Source organism: Pempheris klunzingeri, chromosome 10 (assembly GCF_042242105.1).
Source record: "Pempheris klunzingeri isolate RE-2024b chromosome 10, fPemKlu1.hap1, whole genome shotgun sequence".
NCBI classification, from domain to species: domain Eukaryota; kingdom Metazoa; phylum Chordata; class Actinopteri; order Acropomatiformes; family Pempheridae; genus Pempheris; species Pempheris klunzingeri.
Window position 1 is genome coordinate 15,506,136 of NC_092021.1, and position 22,212 is coordinate 15,528,347.

The 22,212-nt window shown below is 42.4% G+C and overlaps 1 protein-coding gene across 1 annotated transcript in view; it reads right to left on the reverse strand.

Annotated features, from left to right (window-relative positions):
* igf2bp2a (insulin-like growth factor 2 mRNA binding protein 2a) overlaps positions 1-19,241 on the reverse strand; it is a 48,956-nt gene extending 29,715 nt beyond the window's left edge. The window contains exons 1-2 of the mRNA XM_070838661.1: positions 18,997-19,241; positions 17,766-17,826 (exon numbers count right to left, since the gene is read on the reverse strand). Of these exons, the coding sequence (XP_070694762.1) occupies positions 17,766-17,826; positions 18,997-19,171 (236 nt within the window). The 5' untranslated portion in view covers positions 19,172-19,241. The remainder of the gene's footprint in view (positions 1-17,765; positions 17,827-18,996) is intronic.
* Positions 19,242-22,212: the final 2,971 nt, after the last annotated feature.

Genomic DNA, 22,212 nt, shown 5'->3' on the forward strand with positions numbered 1-22,212 from the left:
ACATGACAGGGATAACTGCAAATGACTCAATAGATTGTCAGTGACTCAGGCGAGCACAGCAAGTCATTCATGTCTGAGACCATTGCAGCATGAGAGGCAGCTTACAGCAGTGTAATGTTTACTCTGATTCAGACAGTCCTCTGTCATTATCAACTGTATCCATAGAAACATTTGTCGTGTGTGTTGAGACTTTCACTACACGCTTAAAAATGTGCCGATTATATAATAAAAAAAACATCAAATATTAATTACAATAAGATGAGACACATACCGGCAGGTTCTCTACGACTGGCCAAAGTTATTTGCATACTGTTGCAGATGTAAAATGATTTTCAGTTCTCAGGTGTAATCGCCACAAATTAATTTTCAGCCGGTGCTAAAACGCGACGGGGTGCAGTGCTTATGCAAAACAAATCTCTCCCGTCAAGCCTACTAAGCCAATGAAATGAGTGTTTGAAAATGCTCCGCTGTTATCCCCGTGCCATGATGTATTTCTATTTAAATTAAACTGTTTGCTCGAACACAGCGGCTGAGCCCCTCAGTGTAACTCAGAACATGCATTCATATACCGTAAATCAAATCTGGACGTCTACATTTGGTGCAACCACATTCTTGTCCCCAGTTTATCTGCATGCATGTTTTCTTCCAGCTTCTTCCAGATAGTACAGGACTCCAGGAAACAGTCCATTACTCTGCAGCAGGGAGCTCATAAATGGTAATAAGGAGTCAGATCTGTATTGGATTCTCTAAAGGGGAGTGTGTAAAGTGTGAGAATATGATACTACTACCTACAGCATTACCGTTTAACAGAGGGAAAAAAACTTAAATTTCAGTAAAACCTCAATAGCATATCTGACTGGGAAGCCTCCAAAGGCCTATCAATAGATAAACACCTGCGCACTGTCTCGATCCCACATGTTTATTTAAATAGACACCATTTCAATTCTAGTCGGATCTTAATCTAGTAAAAGTCCCCTTTGTCATCTGATATGGTTTTTCCATGAAAGCTTTGGTTAAAAATAATCAAAATCTCCTCCTTCTCCCTCAGTGAAAACTCCAGAAACGATGAATATGCAAATATTGCTCATTTTAAAATCTAACTAAACACAGAGTATATGCGCTTCAGGTTTCCACGTAACACTTGTGTAAGTTGCATACTGGACCATGATGCCAAGCTCATGTTTTGAGATGAGAACAGAGAAACTTTCCCTTCAGCAGACGGCTGTGGAAACTGCACATACATGATTCTGCACAGCGGAGCTCAACATCCTTTTAAATTACTAAACACGCACACATACATGCCAATAAGATCTTCCAACAGCCCTCAGACAGAAGCAGCATTTACCCAACACCTATAACTAAATACACAACTTTACAAAGGCTGATTAATGAGATGGAAAGGGAAACATTCTGTGCAGTCCTGAGCAGAAGTAATTTCTGTTAATCGTGCAAAATGCAGCAAACTTTTAATCAGCTTCAATTACAACATTTACATTTAGTTTTAATTTACTGGTGCTAAAAACCAATTCCATTGCAACTGCCTCACACGCAACAGACTGAAAACAAAACGGAATAATGAACAGAAAGATGTTTCAAGAGGACAAGCAGAGTCATGTGCTACGCTGTCCTGTCCCGTCCCGTCCTGCGCACATCAAACGCTTGCCCGCTCCTCCACACTGCTGCTGCACTAACTGAGGACTCCTCTGAGTCCCCGTCACAAAGCACGTAGTCAGCACTGTCACTGACAGGCACACAGCGAGCCTATGGGGACACGACTGACACGCAGTCATACACACACACACACACACACACACAAATCTAACACAAATACACTCTAATGTACAGCATGGCCGACTGGTGTTCCTACTCCTCTCTACATGCACACTGATGTAATTTCTGTGTCTTTCTCTCTCACACACACCTCAGTGCTAAGAGCTACTGACAGGTGGATACCAGCTCATACTGCGGTGGTGCAGTGTGGGTCCGCTGTTAGCTGCTCCTCATGGCTGCGTCTGTTGCTTTATGTTGAGTTGTGCAGCTTGCTCCTTAGGTCTCATCCTTTAATCTGCCAACCATAAGGTATTATACTGTAGCTGGGAAGGCTGAGCCCGCCTGCCATAGGCGTAGGTCCCGGCAGGGTTAACCGGGATCAATACTGCACGCACACCACTCAACATTACGCAAGCCCTCAAACTGTTTGCCTGCCTGCTTTCCTCCCTGTCTGTCTCCTGCAGCCTGTCTCTCACCATCCCGCTCTCTACCCGTCTCACTGCTCCCTCCAGCTCCCTCTGGAGAGCGAGCTTTAGATGTTCGAACACACGAGCGCACCACCCTCCTTTTCTTTTCCCTCCCCCTGTCTGCGGGGAAGTTCCTAACAGAGAGTGAAAACATGTACAGTAACTAGCAGGAGTGAAGCGCTGAGTGAAGATTCATCCTCTGAGAAACAGAAACACTGATAAGCCTGGTCAATGAGCGGCATATTTCCAAACACCCCTGCCAGCCAGAGCTCTCCAGCAGAACAAAGCTTTTGGAAACAGTGAAACACTCGCTGCATTTCTTAAACACAGAGTCCAGAGCCGGTGCCAGGTGGGGAGACACTGCCTGACACATGCATGTGGTTCAGCGTAACTTAAATTAAAGCTGCGTGTTCGACTTTATGGTGCTTCTCACAAAATGCCTATCTGGAAATTTAAATATATTTTAAAAGGATCTGAAAAATAGCACTCTTTACTTTTAAATTCATTGTTTTTACTTTATTTTGTTGATGCTGTTTTGTTGTGTGTGATAGTTGTTTTAGCCTGTTAGTGTTGTTTGTATTTATTTTAATCTGTTTAACCATCTTAATGGAAAGAAAAAATAAATGAAAACTAAGATTGCAATGCCTGAATCTTAATTTAACAGTATTAATTTAAGTATTATTTACATCCTAAAAGTTCAATTAAGTATTTTAGAGCTCAAACAAGTTAATTAATCTATTAGTCAACTGACAGAAAATGAATCACCAACAATTTTAATAATCTGCTAATTGTTTAAATCATTTTTCAAGCAAAATGTGCAAATTTGATGCTTTATTTCGTTGTCAGTCGACTATGTTTGGGTTTCGCGCTGTTGGTCAACAAAACAAACAATCTGAGGATGTCCCCTTGGGCTCCAGGTACTTAAGATTATAATTTTTCAGTATTTTCTGACATTCATACACCACATAATTATTTTTTTGATTTGCAGCCCTGACACATTTATTTAAATACCTTAGCACGTTTAATAAATGTAGAGTCCTGTTTGCTAAGAATAATTAATGTGAAAAGTAATAGAAATCAACAACAAATTAACAGTGGTCTATTTGTTATCAGTATATCAATCTGATTGCCCTGAAACACTTAACACTTAAAAACCTATTAAAATATCATAAAGAATAGATGTCTCTTAAAACTAAATATGCATGTAAAGGGAGAAAAGAACCAGCGAGAGATAAGAAGAGATAAAGAGCTTAAATGAATTGCAGACTAACAGCAATTTTACACAAGTCAGTGTAGTAAAGTAAATAAAGTATGATAAGCCATCAAGAGATTAACAAAGTGGTGGGATTATCCATAGAGGACACACTTGTGCAGGTTGGGAGGACAGTACCAGTGGGTTTAAGGTAAAATTACATCAATAGGCAGCTCTAATCAGTAGAGGGCTGCATCATATTTGTTTTCTGCAGTGTGAGCACGGAGTGGTGCAAAAGTGGAGGTGGTGGAAAAAATGTTTTTTAACCATTAAGGGCGTCCAGCTCTACAACGAGTGGGGTCCAATGGATATGGGCCTCCAATACATTAATTACATAGTGCTCCTCCCAAAACCTTAGATCATCTTGTGTCATGTGACCCACAAGTGGCTGAAGTGGCATTATCTCTGTCAGACTTTAATCCTGCGGCTAAAATGGCTCCAAATCCTGACCTACTCTCTGAAATGAGGCAGGGGGCTTGAGTGGAAGTCGGCTGACAAGGGTTTGGATTCAGAGCTGTTTGTGTGTGTGTGTGTGTGTGTGTGTGTGTGTGTTTCAATGAGAGGAGGGACTGGGAAACGTTTGATTTGTATAAAGAGGGTGGTAGCTGGAGTTTGGAGAATGCCTGTATGCTGTGAAGGAATGTAATATGTGGACTAATTTAATTATCGGAGACGCTCACAGTGGTGTCAGCCCTAATCAATATGTGATAAATACTTGTGTGAATATCCTGAGCAGACATCGATATCTCAAGTTAGGAAGCCTGAGCTCCACAGTAGAGGGGAGCGGGTGGAAATGCCTGTTGTGTGGGCAGCATTTAAAGTGAGACAGAGAAGGCGAGAGAGAATTATTGGTGATTGTGAAAAAGCCTGAGGGAAAGGTTTGTTGTTGGTGCCGCTTATATATGTGACTATAAGGCACTCAGTAGAGCCAAAACGTCTGCCAAGCCAGAACAATTCTTTAACTCGCAAAAGCTGAAGCCTCTGTGACGGTTTATGTTTATTGTTTACGTCCAGGTTTGATTTTCTGACAAAATCTGACGGTTTGCGAATGTGGCAGCACACAAACACAGTAGTTAGCTACAAAAAAAAAAAACACTGCAGTAGATATTTAGCAACATCAAAATCCATGGAACTTCATCCAAATTTATTTTGTCATTTTGTTGAAGGACAAACCGATGTTAAAAAATAACTCCCTTCAAAAGTGCACACTGCTGTGAAGCACTTTAGGCTGAATTTCGAAAGATTAATAACAATGATTGGCAAGACAGGATACTCAACTGTGCAGTCCACTAATTTACCAGCTATTTCCAGCCCTACTCAAGCTTACGGCTCTCCTCCACACAGAAACACCAAAACAAATCTGCAAGCATTTACAGGCCGGCTGCTTTCATCATTCCTGGCAGAAAACAGACGAGGCTGGTTCCCCTCTTTAACAAACACCCTGTCTAAGTTGAAAGAACTATTAGCAGTGCGGGCTGACCTGAAAATCTGGCCGCTCATTCTTTAAGACATCCACAACAACAGTTCTGAAAGGCCTTGAATCAGTCAGTCAGTAGGTGCAGAGGCCTGGCGGATCTGAGCGTGTCACCAAACACAAAGTGGTAATAAGATCGATCGCCACAATCGGACCTCATTGTGGGAAAGGTTAACATCTGCAATGGTGGACTGCATTTTATAAGGGTAAGAGCCAGTGCTGGCCCGTGTTGTGATAAGCAAGTCAGGTGGCATTTCTGTCATTGGCATTGACGTGTGATCAAATTAGAACCCAACTCTGTGTATGTGTGCGTGTGTGGTTATGGATCGTGTGCCGTGAGTGCAGGGATATCCAGGAATAATAGCCAGTTCTGATGATGTGCGACGATGGAGGGGAAGCAGAGACATTGTAAACGCTCTACAAACGCCTGAGGTGGCTCGACAAAAGGAAGAATAAACACAAGTTGCATTAAATTAGACTTTTCTTCAAAAGCGGATCGTCTTCAGCGCTCCACATCTACCACCACTGTCTCTTTGACATTAAACTCGCCTTTGATCCTCGCCATTCTATATCTCTGTAATTTATTCTCCCGCAACGTCAGGCGACCGGAAACCAGGCTGCTTGGAGTCACTCCTCACACCACTTAAAACAAAACCATCTTAGCAACCATCTCTGAAATGAACTGTTGCCTCCCGCTTGGGGAATGGCAGGAACACAGAGGCACTGTACAAACACACACACACACACACACACACACTGCAATGGCATGGACACATGCACACACAGACGTCTACTGTTGTCGAAGAATTCCACTAGCAGTAACCACAACTCTACTAAGAATAAACTGCCCGTCTCTGTTACACTATCTGATAGGGCGGCTCACATTCAGCTTACAGTACATAACATAGGGTTGTACGCCATTTACACCCACTCCCCGCTCATGCTAACACATCTACGGCTTCATTCTGAACTGCCACGCTGTGCCAGGGGAGCAGCGACATTGTGAGCTGGAGGAAGGCGGTGAGAGACAATGCATGCAATTTAGGTGATACACATGACATGGTACGCTGACACAAAGCATGCACATGGGAGGAGGAGGAGGAGGAGGAGGAGGAAGGTGGAGGGAAGACGAGCACCAAATGCTGCAGTGGGAAGACAGTGCGACTCTCCCTGGAGCAAGGAGGAGGAGAACTACAGCTGCATCTTGTGGGATTCACCATTAATGACAATGAAAGACACCTGAGCACGCTCAGAATGAGTGCGTTGATGTTCAGATTACGTGGGGACAAATATTAACACCTTTCATCTTACTAACAGGTAAAGACCCCATTAACTTTCACAGCCCTCCAACATGAGCTCATGCATGGCTGCTTCAGCATCAAATATTTACTATCCTAGTGAGCTGAAGATGCCCGTGTTCTGCTGTGTTTAGTTTTTTTTTTTTAAAACAAGATCGTGCTCTGCTATGGGGGCACTCTTCAATTTTAATTGGAATTGCATCAGTCTGCTTCATTTAACATGACTGGGGCAATTCATCAATCAGTGTCATAATGTAGTTTGCATGTGTGACACAGAGGTGCTGCACTGCTGGCTGGTTAAACTGCGTGTCGGCAACTGCTGGAGACAGATGGCAACTTGAAATATCAAGAAGTCTTAACATGCTAAACACATGAAACAATTAATCAATCCGCTGGTATCCTCACAACCTGCATGAGCATTTTGTCACTTTGTTTTACTCAGAAATAGCTTAAAATAGGAACACAAGAGCTTAAAAAAAAAAGTGTGAGAGAGTACTTTTTATGTACAGTAGAGCAGTGCTACCGCAGCAGCTACTGTACCCAGGGGAAACCCTGACTGTTTAGTGAGACACACACACACACACACAGACTGAACACTTCAAGTTAAAATATCCTGCTCGTCCAGGGAAATATTAGAGTCAGCAAGACAGCAACAGTTTGTTTTTTTTTTCACATTCAGCTCACGACCCATGCATGTGGAGCTCTGTGCAGCGACTGTATGAAAACACTCCGCTGCTCTTCCTGCAACCTGACGTTCGGTATGATAAAATCAAGAGGGACTCCCACAGGGTCCTCCCTTTCCCATGCAACTCTGCTACTCTTTCTATCTCTCCATCGCTCTCTCGCTGTCTTTCACATACATGCTCCGTCCTCTTCTCACGCTGCGACTGACTGGGTATTGGCATGTGCTGGGTCACTTGGCAGAGAGGCAGATGGAGCCATCCTACTCTCTAGCACCTGCCTGGCCCACATTACCCCACTCATCTCTGAGCTCAGCAAATCATAGTCAGGATCAAGCACAGCTGTGTAAAACAACAAGCTTTATGGCATATCACAGTTGCCAAACACTAAACACTACTCCTGATGAGACTAATGGACAGCTTGCAACCGCTGCCACAGTTCAGTTCTGCAAAACATGAAAAGGGTTGCCAAGGTTATAAAATGATCTTGTGGACAAATAGATGGCAATTTAATCAAAGGATTTCAATATGGCAAGAGAATAATTAAAAGAAGAGAATAAATTCTTCTCTACTCGACAAGCAGAAGCAAAATTATTAAAAGGAACAGTTCAACAGTTTCAACAGAGTTAGATGAGAAGGTTGATGCTCTCATGCTGCCAGTAGCTGGTTAGCTCACCTTTGCATAAAGACCAGAAACAGGAGGAAAGAGTAAGCCTGTCTGTCTGCTTCTTGACACTAATGGCATGTTAGCCTAGCTTTATGCTGAGCTAAGCTAACAGGCTGCTGGTTGCAATTTAATGGACAAACAACCAGTTTTATCAGATTTATAGTTAAATCCAGTCTGTAAATGCATTTTTTCAAATTTCTACCCATGTTGACTTTTCCCCAGTCTTCCATTTTGGTGTAAATAATATATCTCCGGCATTATCCAGCGAAACAATCAGTGCAGTAAGACACTTTTTGTCAGCTTTGACGTATTTATAGTTGGCATTTACTGTTAAATAATGATTTTGCCACCGAGTCCATGAGTGTCAGGTAACTGAGAGCTTTAGATGATTTAAACTGTGTCTGTCACATTAGAACAATTATCTATGACTCTGTAAATGTATCCTGCTTATCCTGCTCAATGTTTAAATGTTCCTTTACTTTATTCTAACATCAAACTACCAGTCAGGCGGTTGGATATGTAGAAGTCTGAGTACGATCTCGTTGAGGGAAATGAAATCAGTTGCTAGATCAAAAGGAGGTAAGATTAAGGGTTGATGTGAGAAAATACACGATTTCCTTTTCTACCAGCCGAAAACCCACAGCCAGAAATCCTCCTGTTCCCGAGCAGAGCCATCACAGTCTGCTGAGAGAGGGATAAAGCCACTTCAAGCCACCAGCAGGCTCATGCAGACAGCCAGCCAGTGAGCCTCACCGACAGGGGGAAGAAATGCTGCCCTCTATCAGCAGTGATCATTTCTGCCCACACAGGATCCCACACACACATACGCACACACACACACACACTGACAGGAAAGCGTGAGCATGCGTGTACGACATGACATGCACATTTCTTTGACTCTTCCTCTTCCGTCAGAGGCTGTGTCAAACAGGGGAAACACAATGATCAGACTGTGCTCCAGGTTGTGTCGGAGGCTCAGCTGTGCGCAGACTTTACTGTAGATTACTTGTTCTGTCTGGGGTGGGGTTTGGGGTGGGGGTGGGGGGGGGTGTCCCGGCTTCCGTTGCATACATATGGAAAAAGATGGAAATGGTGGCTCCAAGTGGGTTTATGAATAAGAAAGGTCACAAAAGGGCTGCGGCTGTGACATAGGCGGACAGCCCACTCAGCACTTTTCCCTGCCGCACTTGTGGAAAGAAAATGAGCACTTGGAAGGTTTCAGTGAAGCGATAGCTTTACATAGGCATTTTTATTGAGGTACCTTGCTAAGCTATGTATTCACTGTCATATAAAATCAGCACTCTGACCACTGCACCACCCATAGCGTGAGCCACCAACACACGACTGGACTGCAGACCAGAGCTTGCAGCTATAACTGGTAGGCAGTCTCCACTCGCCTGGGAAATAGGTGGAAATGACAGGGTCCCTAAACTGTCAGCAGATCCTAACAAATTTAAGCTGCAGTCCCAGGATTCTGACGGTGATATCAAAAGATACTGTAATGATCACTTGCGGGGGGAAATCTTCGGGTGCCGCATGCAGTAAACTCCTTAAACTTTCATTTTCTGTTTTGCTATGTTCTGTATACCGTAGGACTTGGGGTTCATTTCCTGAAAGCCTCTATCATTCGAACACTCCTCCTATAACTAAAAGAAAAACACTCAACAAAAGTGGTTCCCATGGCAACGCCTCACAGAGAGCTGACAACCAAAAAAACATATATCAGAGGAAATTCCCACATCTACACGGGAGAAATGATGTATACAAAACAATCCATGCATTACATTGTTGTATTTCTCTTTTACAACCTATCTGGATGTTCCTGAAACTGGGGCGGGTTTAAAACCTTTTGAATGTGGGAGTCATACATGGTCCATTTTAAAGAGGGAGGACAAATTTGTAAAATGAGTGTCAGGCATGCAAACTCCAATTGGATGAAAAAAGTGACACCTCTGAGAATAGGACTGAACTTTACTTTTGCAGCACATCTCTTTCTGTGTGTATTAACTGCCACTGGACCAAACGAAGCTAAAGAAGACCATTACTTTACTGCATTTATTATTACATTTTTCTCACTCTGCACATATATACGGAGATTATTATAGGCATATGCTGTTTATACAGGTAGTTTTTTCAACAAAATTCGTATTGTGAGTAAAAAAGAAAAAACAACCTTTTCTGTTTAAAATTAGCTCAGATATGAAAGTTTGTTTCAGCTTAAGTCTTTGGCCTCTCCCACACCGAGACATAATAGGCAAGTCTCTGAAGTCTATTATGTATGTTCAACCTGCCCTGACTGGTAGCCTCTCCGCTGGCTGAGAGGGCAAACAAGAGAGAGTGACCAGACAAGAGAGAGTGTTTGTTTTTGAAGCGGGGATATATGGTCTTAATATTATAAAAGACTACGACCACATGTAAAAAAAAGAATACATAGCTTTTTATGTTGGCCTGACACACTTTGGTTGTGTTGCAGCGCTCTTCTGTTGCATTTGTTTTCAGGGTTTCTGTGTTTTTGATTTTGCATCATCTAGTAACTTGTTGAGTCTGTAGTATGAACAACTTGTTGAGTGTATTGTACTGTTGGTTTTGAATAATGATTTTGTGTCATTCTTGACTCGCCATCTTCAGTGGGACCACAATGGACAAAAGCCTCTGGGCTTTATTGTGATATCCTGACTTTTTGTTTTTTGTAACCACTTTAATTCCATGCGAGTACTGTTTTTTGTTTTTTTGTCTAATAAAACCAATCAATGAATCGGTCGTGTCTGTGTTTGCACATGTTTGCTGTTAATGTATTTGTTTGGGCTTTCTGCAGCACGTTTGTTCATCTGCAGCACGTTTCCATTGCTGTATTTATTATGGATTTTCATATGCGTTTCTGAACTGGCATCGTTTCTGAAGCTGCAGCACGTTTCTCCTGATGGAAATGTTTTGGGCCGTTGTGGCACGTTGTCGGCAGGCGTAACGCTCAGATTGTGCCTCTCACTGACAGCTCCTGGTAGCTTTAAGATAACCAAGACTAAAGCCAAGCACTGGCTGAAAAACTTTTTACATGGTGGAGATTTATTCCTCTGCAGTAGGAGTAGAGACAAAACGTGGGCCTGCTGACAACTGTGCTGTATTCAGAGCTTCCAAAGATATTTAGGGCCTACGAACAGTATTGTTTACTGCAGCAAACAGCTTAACTGCAGCTACATACTGAGAGCTGCTCGTATTAGCAACATTAGTCGAACTACATCACAAGTATCCACCAAGTGACTCTGTCAGAGGCATAATGTGCTTGTTGGGACAGTCAAAGCTTCGCCGGACTCTTTCCTAGAGTGGCTTCTCTTGGCCGGTTAGCTCTGACTACCAGCTCTACTTGGCTGTCGATGCTACACTGAGGTGTGGTCAGTCAGTCGCCCCTGTGTCCCCTGACCCTTTACATCACACGCTACACAGCCACAAGGCCACACGTCTTACAGTCATTGCGGAGAGAGTTTTAAGGTGTAGTTACTCCTTAAGCTCACTTTGGGAAAAGGTTATCGTTTCTGGAGCTCAATTAAATAGCAACATTTTAAGCTGTCAGTTGCTGCAACTGAAAACAATTTCATTGCAAAAATGAGGTCAAGCAAGGTCCTGCCTAAAGTGAAAAGTGTCTGCCCAGCTGGCACGCACACTCGCATTTTAAGTCCCGGGTCTTGGCAATAATAAGTGTAATAAATGAAGGCCAAATAACATTATTAAACAATATCAATAAATAGCTGCTATTTATAACTCAAAACAGCTAACAGCCATGGATAGATTATAAGAAAATGGTCCTGGACACAGATATTTTGCATCTCCTTGTGGAAATGTTACATCGTTGTGGTCATTTGGTGTCTCTTTGTCGTTTTGCACCTCTTTGTGGCCTTTTTTTTCCTCTGTTTTGCCAATTTGTGCTCATTCTTCGTCTATTTGAGGTAACTGTCTCTCTCTAGTTCTTAAGCGTCTGTTTGTGACTGTTTTGCAGCTCAGTGTAATCATCTTATGCATCTATGTGGTCATTATGCATCTCTTTCTAGTTTATTTGCGTCTTCAGTGGTCACTTTACGTCTCTGCCTGTACGCCTACCACTTTCTGGCCCCTGGCTCGCTCTGATTGGCTGCAGGGAGTCTTCACTACATTCATTTCACCTGTTCAAGACCCATCAGAGCTCTTACGTTCCAGCAGGGGTAGTGGGGTTATATGGTGTTGATATGGGACGGGGTCTGCCTGTGTGAGAAATGCCACCTGCTGTGCGCCTCAGCTGCTAACCCTTCCACGGAGACCACACCCTTGGGTGCCCAATGGGAGCACTGGCACTCAGAGGGGTGGGAAACACTTAAGTTTATGTCAAGCATGTAGCTTTCAGCAGGGATTCATCATAGATTTTCTGTTTCGGTTTCTGTCTGTATTTCTCCAGTATTGTCCTCAAGCTGCGTGTGAACGTATCTACATGCACATAACCCCCCCGTTTCAAACACTCATATCCTTGCTGCACACACCCACACACACGCACACACACACAGACTGAGCAACAGAAGGAAATAGAAAAGGAACGAGAGGCAGAGCAGCTGTTACACCTTCAAATTACTTCCCCAAAAAAAGAACTTGGGTACAAACTGCACTACTCATAATCATGATTTATAATTCATTAGATATTCACATCCAGCACATTTAAAATTCTAGCAATTCATCAAGCCCTGCTTAGCAAAACAGCATCTTCAAACATCTGCTCTACACAGTGTCGGTCTATCCTGGTGATCAAACTTTTATTTGACAAAAACAGCAAACTACGAGCAGTCTAATGTACATCTGGTAGATGGGTGTGTATAAAAATGTAATCATGCATAAGAAAAAAAAATCCCACATTCAGTGAGCTTCTGTTAGTAGAAAATAAAAGAAAAATTTAAAATTCCTGCACACTGTCAGCACCAAATGCTTTAGAAATACATTCTGGACAACATGTTTCCTTTCTATTAATTAAATGCTAACAGTGTGGAGAAATTCAACTTTTTCTTCCATTTTCTATTAACGGAAGCGGACTTCAACAAACCAATGAGAATATATCACCAGTGGCCAATCTTGAAATAAGTAAAAGATGGCTTCAGTGAACTCACTAAAGGAGACTTTTATGCCTCTCATCTCTAATCAATGAGGGTTTATTTTACTTCTACCTCGGACTGTGTGTCCATTTTTCTCGTCATTCAATTATAGGAACTAGGGAGAGGTAATGTGTAATGGTGAGGTTACAAATAAAAACACTGGCAGAGGAAGAATCCCCCTTCATCTCCTATTGGCTGAGTGGAGTTTCTCAAATGGCTCAAATCTGCCACCGACCAAACACATCAAGTAATCACTGCTCCAATTCTGTCACTTTCCTTCAGGTGAAACCACGTCCAAGTAGCGAACGCTCCTTTATCACTTCTCTCATCCCCACCATATTTTGGTGATTTAAGATTAACAGAAAAACGCGACACTTGTGAAGCTCAGACAGAGAAATCGTCCTCATCCCGGCCGCACCTTCCACAACTTCTCACTGCTGCTCCTCAGAGCCATCTAGCTGATTGCTCCTGGTTAAATGAGTGCACTGCTGCAGTAACAAATTAGTCATGCAACAGGTTGGAAAGTGAATCTCTCTGTGATGCACATGCAAGTGTCTATTAAGAAAAGGAGACTCCAACTCTCAGACAGCTTAAACAGCGATCCAACAGGTCTGATAGACACAACGAATCCACAGCGCTCTCACATCTAATCTGGCTGCTCCCTTAAGCTATATACACTTCAGGGGATAGATACACGACTCCACTTTTGTAAAAACGTTAATAATCACTAAAACAACTTTAACAGCGTGGCTTGAACACACTCAGAATAAAAGCCTTTGGCTAATGCGTGACAAGTACATAGCCATTATGTCCGTAAGTGGTAATGAAGATCTTCCTCATTTGGCATAATTTTTTTCACACCTCGTCAGCATTATTTTCCACCATAAGGGCGCATTCAAAGATAAATTGTTCTCCGGCATGAAGTATATTCTCTTCTTCACCCTTTATGAGTAAAAAGCCTCAGACAGACCAACTTTAAGTTAAAAAAAAGACACCAACGATGCTTTGTAAGGCAGGAAATTATAGTTGGGAGACACGTCGGGCATCTGCTCCACTCACTCCTCAAAACAGACCACTTTGTGCGATCCCTCCTCGCAGACAGGTGAGGGGAGACATGAGGAGTCAGGAGGAGGGTGCAGCGGATGTGGCTTTAGAGGGGAGCAGTGCAGTGCCTCCTGCTATCACTCCGGACAAAACCGGAGCCTGAATTGGAGAGCTTCCCCTACACCCAGGATCAACTGGGGAGTATTAATGGATTCGGAGTGGATCAACTGATGGCTATCGTATTTCGCTGTTTTGACTCTGTGTGCACTGACAACCCAACACACACATCTGCATGTGCACCACTGTGGTGCAATGCAGATGTTTACACCCATGTCTTGGTTTGTATGCTTTTGTGAGCAAAGGGTCTTGTAATCAATTTAGTTTCATCAAACAACATTAAGCTGCAAACTCAGATTCATATGAAGAGCACAACACAGTTGAGCCTGTGTTTATTGTAATACAGCCTAATGGAGTGTAACACAAGAGTTAGCACTCAATCACAAATTTGCCGCCTGCTTGTTTGAGCTCATTTTCACTCTAGGTTAATACAAAGGTGTAGAGAGATAATTGAGGGGGAGAAAACTCTGGTTTTGTCACGACCATGAGCTAAACAAGGAAGTAAACAAACCTGTAGATTTCTCAGGGAGACAGTTGTAAATGTGTTTATCCCACAACAACTCTGTCTTCACATGCTTAATATCACACTCATTGATCAGGCTCACAGCGAGAGATCACCTCAGTCCTTAAGTCCACACCTTCTCTACCTATTTGATAGTCAAACAACACTGCATATCATTTATGTAGCACCGGTATCAGCTAACACCAAGTCACATTTTCTGTCTCTGCAAGTTGCACGAGCAGAGTCTCAGCCACATGATTTGCATAAAAAGCTGGAAACTTAATAAGGATCAGAAAAAATATTGATTTCTGATTTCTGGTATCAAAATGAGCCTCCATTAAAAAAAGCACAATGCAAGACAGATATTTAGGTTTGAGCAAACAAACTTAATTCTCTCAAACTTATTTTCATTCTTCCAACCAAATTTAAGCAATATCAACAGATGAAACATTAATAATTATTATAAGTACATTATTTATTTTCTCTATGTTTAATGAGCTGTGTTGTATTGATTATTTCATCATCAAACGATTTAAGACTTCATATTCTAAACTTACAAGCACATAACAAGCTCAAGTGATTCTAATAATTAAATGGCATACATCAGAAAATTATGTGACTGACTACTAGAAAAAAAGCCGACTCATTTTGATTAACAGTTGTTTCAGCACTGAAATCCAGACTGAATCAATAGAAATCAACACACTTTATTGTAACACTTCTCAAATCAATCAATTTAATTAAAATAACCCTGGTAATTTCTAAAACTCCATTTGGAATATGACTAACAAAGTGCTACAAATTATTCAGTATTTTCTGTGAGGAGAAGCATCAAAATATTTTACAAATAAAAACAAAAAGCCAGTTTGCTTCTCTTAAAATTACTTTTATTAAACCATTAGGAAAGCTGACATTTCTGAGCTAATTTGAAACATCAAAATATAGAATTACTGCAAGCCAGGCAACATTTAAATAATAAATAGGACATAAAAACCACAACAACTCATACCTCTGTCTTTTCTATGTTATTCAAAATTGCTTTTTAAAAAGGCCAGGACTTTTACAGATTAAACTCATTAGCAAACAAAATGTTATTACAGAGGCAACATAATAAACAATCATATATTTTCTCCTCAAAAATAGACATAATTTATTTCCTAACCCCGCTATGCCTATTAGCACACTGAAGACATTACACAGCAAAGTACAACTAAAATATACAAACAGCAAACAGCAGCTGAAACTACAGCAGCCTCCAAAAAAAAAAAAAAAAAACCTAGAAATGCCAGGAGGCCTGAAGCTGAGCTCACACACAGCTTCATAAATGACCAAACAAAAAAAACTGTTCACCTCTCAAGCCCTGTTTAACCACACTGCAGTAACCATAGGGGTATTTAAAATCTGATCCATAACAATACCCACAATTATCATATCATTACCTAAAAACAGGATTTGGAAATAAAACAACACAGTAAACCTGCACTGAGACATATAAATATCATTTCTCAATAAACCTAATACAAATTAGATTGGATTAAAATTTCACACTGAAAAAGATTTATAATCTGCATCACGTGTGTCTCCATAAATTACAACAAATTCACTCCACACTTCGGGGCGCCACCACTTATTTTCAGCTTTAAATTAAAATCATTGTAAATGTTTTTTTGCAGCAAAGACGGTCGCTCTAAACGTCGAATCACGGTTTTAAAGCTGAAACTAAATTACCACCGTGGAGAAGCAACATCACCTTAAAACGATTTCAACAAATAATAGGGGAGTCAGTCCTCCACGTGTGGTTTCGCCCAGTTTCCACTGATCCGTGTGTCTAAAATGAACACCTGAGCCCGTCACACGCTGCACCTCATTCACATGGCGGAGGTTTCGCCTTTTTTAAAAAAAAAACAGGGCCTGTCCGGAGCCTGTGCGCCCGTTAGGGGCTTCTCCCTCCGCCGCTTGGACACATGCAGCCACATGTATGGACATTAGGATTCCGCCTATAGCCGTGCAGTGTGCAGGGCCATCATGGCAGCCATTATGAGGCTCTCCCAACATTTGCCATGGCCTACGTGCACATTAACTGTGGGGAGTGGCGCAGGGCTTCCACACACCGTGTTGCGCCTTTCTGCTTGCAAAAACTCCCGCTCAAAAAAAGCGGGGAAATAACTCGGCGGCTCGAGCATGAGACATTTCAGACATACACATGTTCTCTGCTGTGTGGCACGGCAAAAAAAAGGCGAGGGCTGTAAACGCAGGAAAGTGTAGAGCCTGCACTGGAGGGGGAGGACTATGCTGGAAGCGCATACAGTACTGGTCACGTGTTCCTCCACAGGGAGCTTGAATATTTACCTTTTTTGTCACGCAATACAATCTTTCCCCAAAGCTGAAGGCATTGTGGTGAAAAGGCGTGGATCTATACGTGCTGAGAGCGTATAGGCTGCAAACTCTGCCATGAACGAATGAGTATATCAGGCAATTACGCACAGGGAGAACACATGCTTGTGTGATTATTATTTCCGTGACACTGAAAGCTCGTTGATATGCCGTGTTTGTGTGTTTGTGCACATACATTTAATACGTAAAGGGAGACACTGCGTGGAAAAAAAACAAAACTGACACAAAAGCACAAAAGATGACAGTGGTGTCGTGGTTGCAGAGTTTAATGGCTGACCTATACATTAACTCACAAACCCTCCACTCCACTTTCCGCATACACACACACACAATCTGTGTTTCTCACATACATACACACACATGCATACAGTAACCAGAGGAGAGGCTCACCTGATTGGTATGCAACGCACCGTGCATTGCAGTGTTACGTCAATAATGAAACCTAATTTTATCGCCTACATTTATAGGAAAAACAGCCTTGTGGGGAAGCAGTTTCAATAAGTGCAGCAGCCTATGTGCGAGTTTGACTACGTCCTACGTGAGAGATTCAATTAAGATGCAATTATTAGACGTGTGCACTATGTGTGTGTGTGTGTGTGTGTGAGAGAGTGAGTGTGTGTGTGTGTGTGTGTGAGCGTCCATGTTTAACGGTGGGACAGGCCTTGCTGCAGATCACGCGATATGGCAGCAGCCACCGTGTGTTCTGCGGATGTTGGGACTAAATTGTTTCTTTGTCGCTTTCTTCCTTTTGTTTGATCGCCATGCGGTTGCATTTCCATCGCCAAGAAATAAAACAACAACAGCCAGGCTCAAAATCACACACAGGAGCCGAGAGGAGAGGGAAATCTGCGAGCTATATTTCACAGCGGAAGCCTACAGGTCACACAGTCTGCCATGGGCACAGTATAGGCGTAGGACACAATGTGTGTTTGTGTGTGATTGCATGTGTGTGAGTGTGTGTGTGTGTGTGTGTGTGTGTCAGATTGTAGGCCTACCTTAGTTTTTTGGGAACAGAGTAGTCTACCTCTATCACCTTTCCATGTAATTCAACTTTACCTGTAGGGGCGAAAATTGATAGTTTAACATTAGCTGCGTGTCATGGAGGTAACAATGCAAGCTGGTAGGCCTTCATAGCAACACTTTGAATCACTTCTCCAAGTAGGTGCGTCCCCATTCAAACAGCCAACCCCTAAAAAAAAAGTCCTCCACCCGGGCGCGTCGTGCGCACGGCGGCGGATAAACTGGGTATGTTTACATTAAAACAACAACAGTGGGACATTTTGAGAGTCACAATTGAGGGAATCGGCGCCAAAATGAAGCATGATAAGCTTATATAGTGTGGGGGGAAATGGGCAGCCATGCTTTCCACTCCCACAACCCCGCACAGTGCAATGAGGGGTGTTTTTTTTTTTTCCTGCTCTCAGTAAAGAATGCAACATCAAAGAAGAGATGGTTTGCAAGGAGAATGACTTGTACTCTTTCTATTCTAGGTAGGTGTCTCTTAATTGTCCGTGTTGACCCAGCCGAGGGGTGAATTTGAAGCGCTCCTCGGCTTGGAGGCTTGAACACGGGTTTTCGTTACTTTGAGTGGCCTGGCGCAGCACGGAATTAGCGTCTCACCTCGTCCCCCTCAGCTACCTGTTTATTAGCTCTTTCCTCCGGACCCCCGTGACCCACCTCCAAGACACCTCGTAAAAACATACCCAGACATCAGAGGAACACGGATCTGACAAGTTTTCCGCGCTCGCTTCGCTCTGCTCTCTTCAATAAAATCAAGATAAAAAATAAGTGAAAAATAATTATGCCTACCCGAACCATCAGACCATCCCATACATTCCAGCGAGTGATTGCAAAGTAGCGCCCCACACTATCGGAATCTCCAAAATATAGGTTATTGTGCGCGTTAATGGCGTTACGACGGCTCGTGTTTTCTCAAAGCAAACAGGCACCAAAGCCCGGAGTGTGTCCTATGATCGATAATTTATCCAATTTTTTGCAGGAGCGTGCATTGCTGAGCGTTCATCTAAACTCTGATGGCACACGGATGTGATCGTAAAACACTGTCCCGAGCAGTGAGGGGAAAAAAACCCCAAATAACACATGCAATGATTAATATTTCAAATTTCGGACACCCTCAGCTATTGTGTTTTTAACCTGATCTCGCAGTTGGACCCGCTGTGAATTTCCCCTGTCACCAGCAGCATCACTTATCAAATCCACACTTACCAGAAAGAGTCTCTATAGCCTTTATGGCCGAGTTCTGGTCGGGGAAGTCCACAAAAGCATAGCCGGATTTCAGTAGGACCTGGTCGGCCACTGGCAGCTTCCTCTCCCCAAAGAGTTGCTTCAAGTCCTCGACAGTGACCGAAGGACTTAAATTCCCAACATATAGTTTGTTCATGATCTGAAAGGAAGAATCTCGAAGGGGGATCAGATCTTAGAGAGAGACTGTGGCGATATTCAAAGAAGTAGAAAATTGAAAAAAAAAAAAAAAAAAATTAAAAATAAAATAGAAAGTAGGAAAAAAAATCTGCTGGGATTTTTTTTTTCTTTTTAAAAAAACGCAGTAATTACCCCCCAGGAAATTACTAAGCTATAGGCGACCCCCCAGCACCAACTCTGGCCCTGGTCTAACTCTTTTAACAGGGACTGGGGGAAAAAAGTGTCGTTACGACGCTACTCCGGAGCCAACAAGCACCGCCTCTAAATAAAATCTCCCATAAAATCACAAGAAAAAATGTTTGGAGGTGCATGTGGGATCACTCCTGGCTCTCCGGCGTAGAAAGTGCATGAGGCTATGAAAGTGGCATGATGATCACCGGGTACGTTCAGCAAAGGGATGGGCTTTAAGGAGGCAGAGGGGTTATTTCATCAAATCATAATAAGGGCCGTGCCTTGGGTCCCTCCAGGCTGGGAGAGTGAGAGGAGGAGAAGAAAAAAAAAAAAAGGGGGCTACTGTGTGGAAATCAAGTCGTTGTCACTGGACGTTGTCGACCCAAACAGTGTCACTGATCCCCACAGTTTGGCTTTTATTTATTTATGAGTGACACAGAAATATGGATTTATGGAGCTGTGTCCGCAGGGCGTCCAAGCCTCAACCGTGGAAGCCTGCTTGAGATATTATCCTGTGATGATAATAATAATAAAAACATCTGAGATAATCCTCATGATCTTGTTGTATTTGGCTACCATCATAAAACTAAAAATAAATAAAGGAAATAAAGGCTATTGTTGAAATCAATACAGAAAGTGAAACCTTAAAGGAGCCAGTCTGCCCTTGTGCAGAAATAAAAAGTGAAATAAACATTTTTCTGTCTCCACATGAGACGCCCTTCGCTTTGCGAGGTGGCACTTAAAGGCGGTGACACTTTCTAGCTCTGCATGTCAACCTGTGGATAAGTGCTAATAGATCCAACTGCAAAATGTAAACCTGTGCAAATGTGTATTTTTAGCTGCTGATAAGGAGAAGTGAGGAGATTCCTGGCCTTTGCTTTGTGGAGGCCGGTCTGAGCTCACACTCCTGGATTCAGACATGCTATAGCATCCTCTTCTTCATCTCCCCCCCCCCTCTCTTTCTTTTTTGTCATGTAGGTGTGTGCATGTGGGCGTGTTTGGCAAGGAAGCAAAGCTAAGTCAGTGTGGTGGATTTCAAAACAAAAGCTGAAATGTAAGGGAAGGGCTGTGGACACTGAGCTGCATGCTGCATGGGAGGGGGCTGCAGTGCTCATGCATGGATGTGCAGTCTTGTACCTACACTAGTTACTGAGGAGGGGAGGAGCCTTTTCCCTACAGCACTTGAGTGTTTCTACATGTAATGCTGCCTGCGCCTTGGAACATTACTGCCACCCTACTGTAGAGGAGAGTGTGTGCCAGCGGCAGGAGTGACCATTCCCCTCCTTGTTTACGTCAGTGTGTGAACAGAGGAATGTCCAAGCTGTGGCCTATTTACAAAACAGCTCTTTAGTTACTTTCCTGATGACATGCTAACACAGTGGTGTGGGCAGAGTTCAAATAAATGACCCATTCACTTCAAGACTCATTTCCTGCACTAAATCATTGCTGTGTTCAGTTTACAACTCTTGACGTTGAATCAGGCACATTCACAGTGAACCTACTTGCCAGTGTGTTACCATTTAAATGGCAGTAAATTTCCTACTTTTTTTTTTTTTTTTTTGCCTTTTCTGAGCAGACAAAGCAGATAAGTAACGCCAGCACACGCAGGAGTTGTTTGCATGCTTTTCTGTTAACATGTTATGCCCCAACTAGGTCAGTGTGCTGAAGAATCATGCGGCCACCCAAAATGACTTCCACTCAGAGAGGAACTGGAAGGGACGTGACACTTGGGGGGGACACGGAGCGACCTGCTGACCAAAACAAACAGCACACACATACATGTAGACTTGTGGTAGAAGAGGGGAATAAATAGGCCTATGCAGTTTTCCGAGGTGTGGTCAGCTGGTTGACTGGTGTCTTTTCATTAGTTTTCCCGCTTTTCTTTCTATCTGAACACTCACTAGTGGCTGATTTATCTTTATTAAGTACTAGTATTTCATTTATTGCCGCTGCGACACTGTGTTAACACATTAAAATTCCTTTTACTTTCTAATCAGAAACACCTTTTTAATTCAAGGTTCAAAGTACTCGTCCATAAAACATGGAGGGCTTGGGTGGAAGAACCATTAAAATTACGCTAAAATGTAGCTGACATCCATCTTACAAGTTTGTGGTTGTGCTGTCGTTTCCTCTGTGGGATAAAACGTAGTACAACAACAGTTTACACATTACTATTAATATCTAGGCTGCCTCAAAGGTCCATTCTTCTGTTAATGTTGTGCAATAAAGCAAAGATAGAAGTAACTATTTACTCAAATACTGCAAGTACAGTCTTGAGGAATTGGCAGCGTTAATGACTTTCTTTCTTTTTTTGATAAGATTTCTTTTACTACGAGAGGGGACTTTACACGCAAAACATCAGCTAAACACACCCATAAAATACCACAGATATATAAAGAAACTTAGGACCCTTTACATGCAATATACTGAATCAATATCTGCACAACAGGATGCCATTATATTTTTATATAAAGGGTTAGTTCACTCAATTTACCAAAAAAAAGATGCTGTGTGAAATGAAATCCATACACCTCATTTATATTGGGCTGAATGAAGGAATCTCAGAATGGATATTTCAAAACATGACAAAAATGATCTGCAAGGCTCGATCCCACTGGATATAAGCCAGATTTTTTTATCTTTATAATTTGAAAAGTGACTGTCAAAGTAAAGCAGCAGCCTGTTTTCACTGCTCTTCTTTAACTTGAGGAAATTAGGTTTTCTCTCCACCACTGGCAAAAATGGGAAAAACTACAATAAAGCAAAACTCCAACAAAGTCATACAGTTGAACATGTATTGTACTGTACTGTCTGTCATGGATGCTGGAA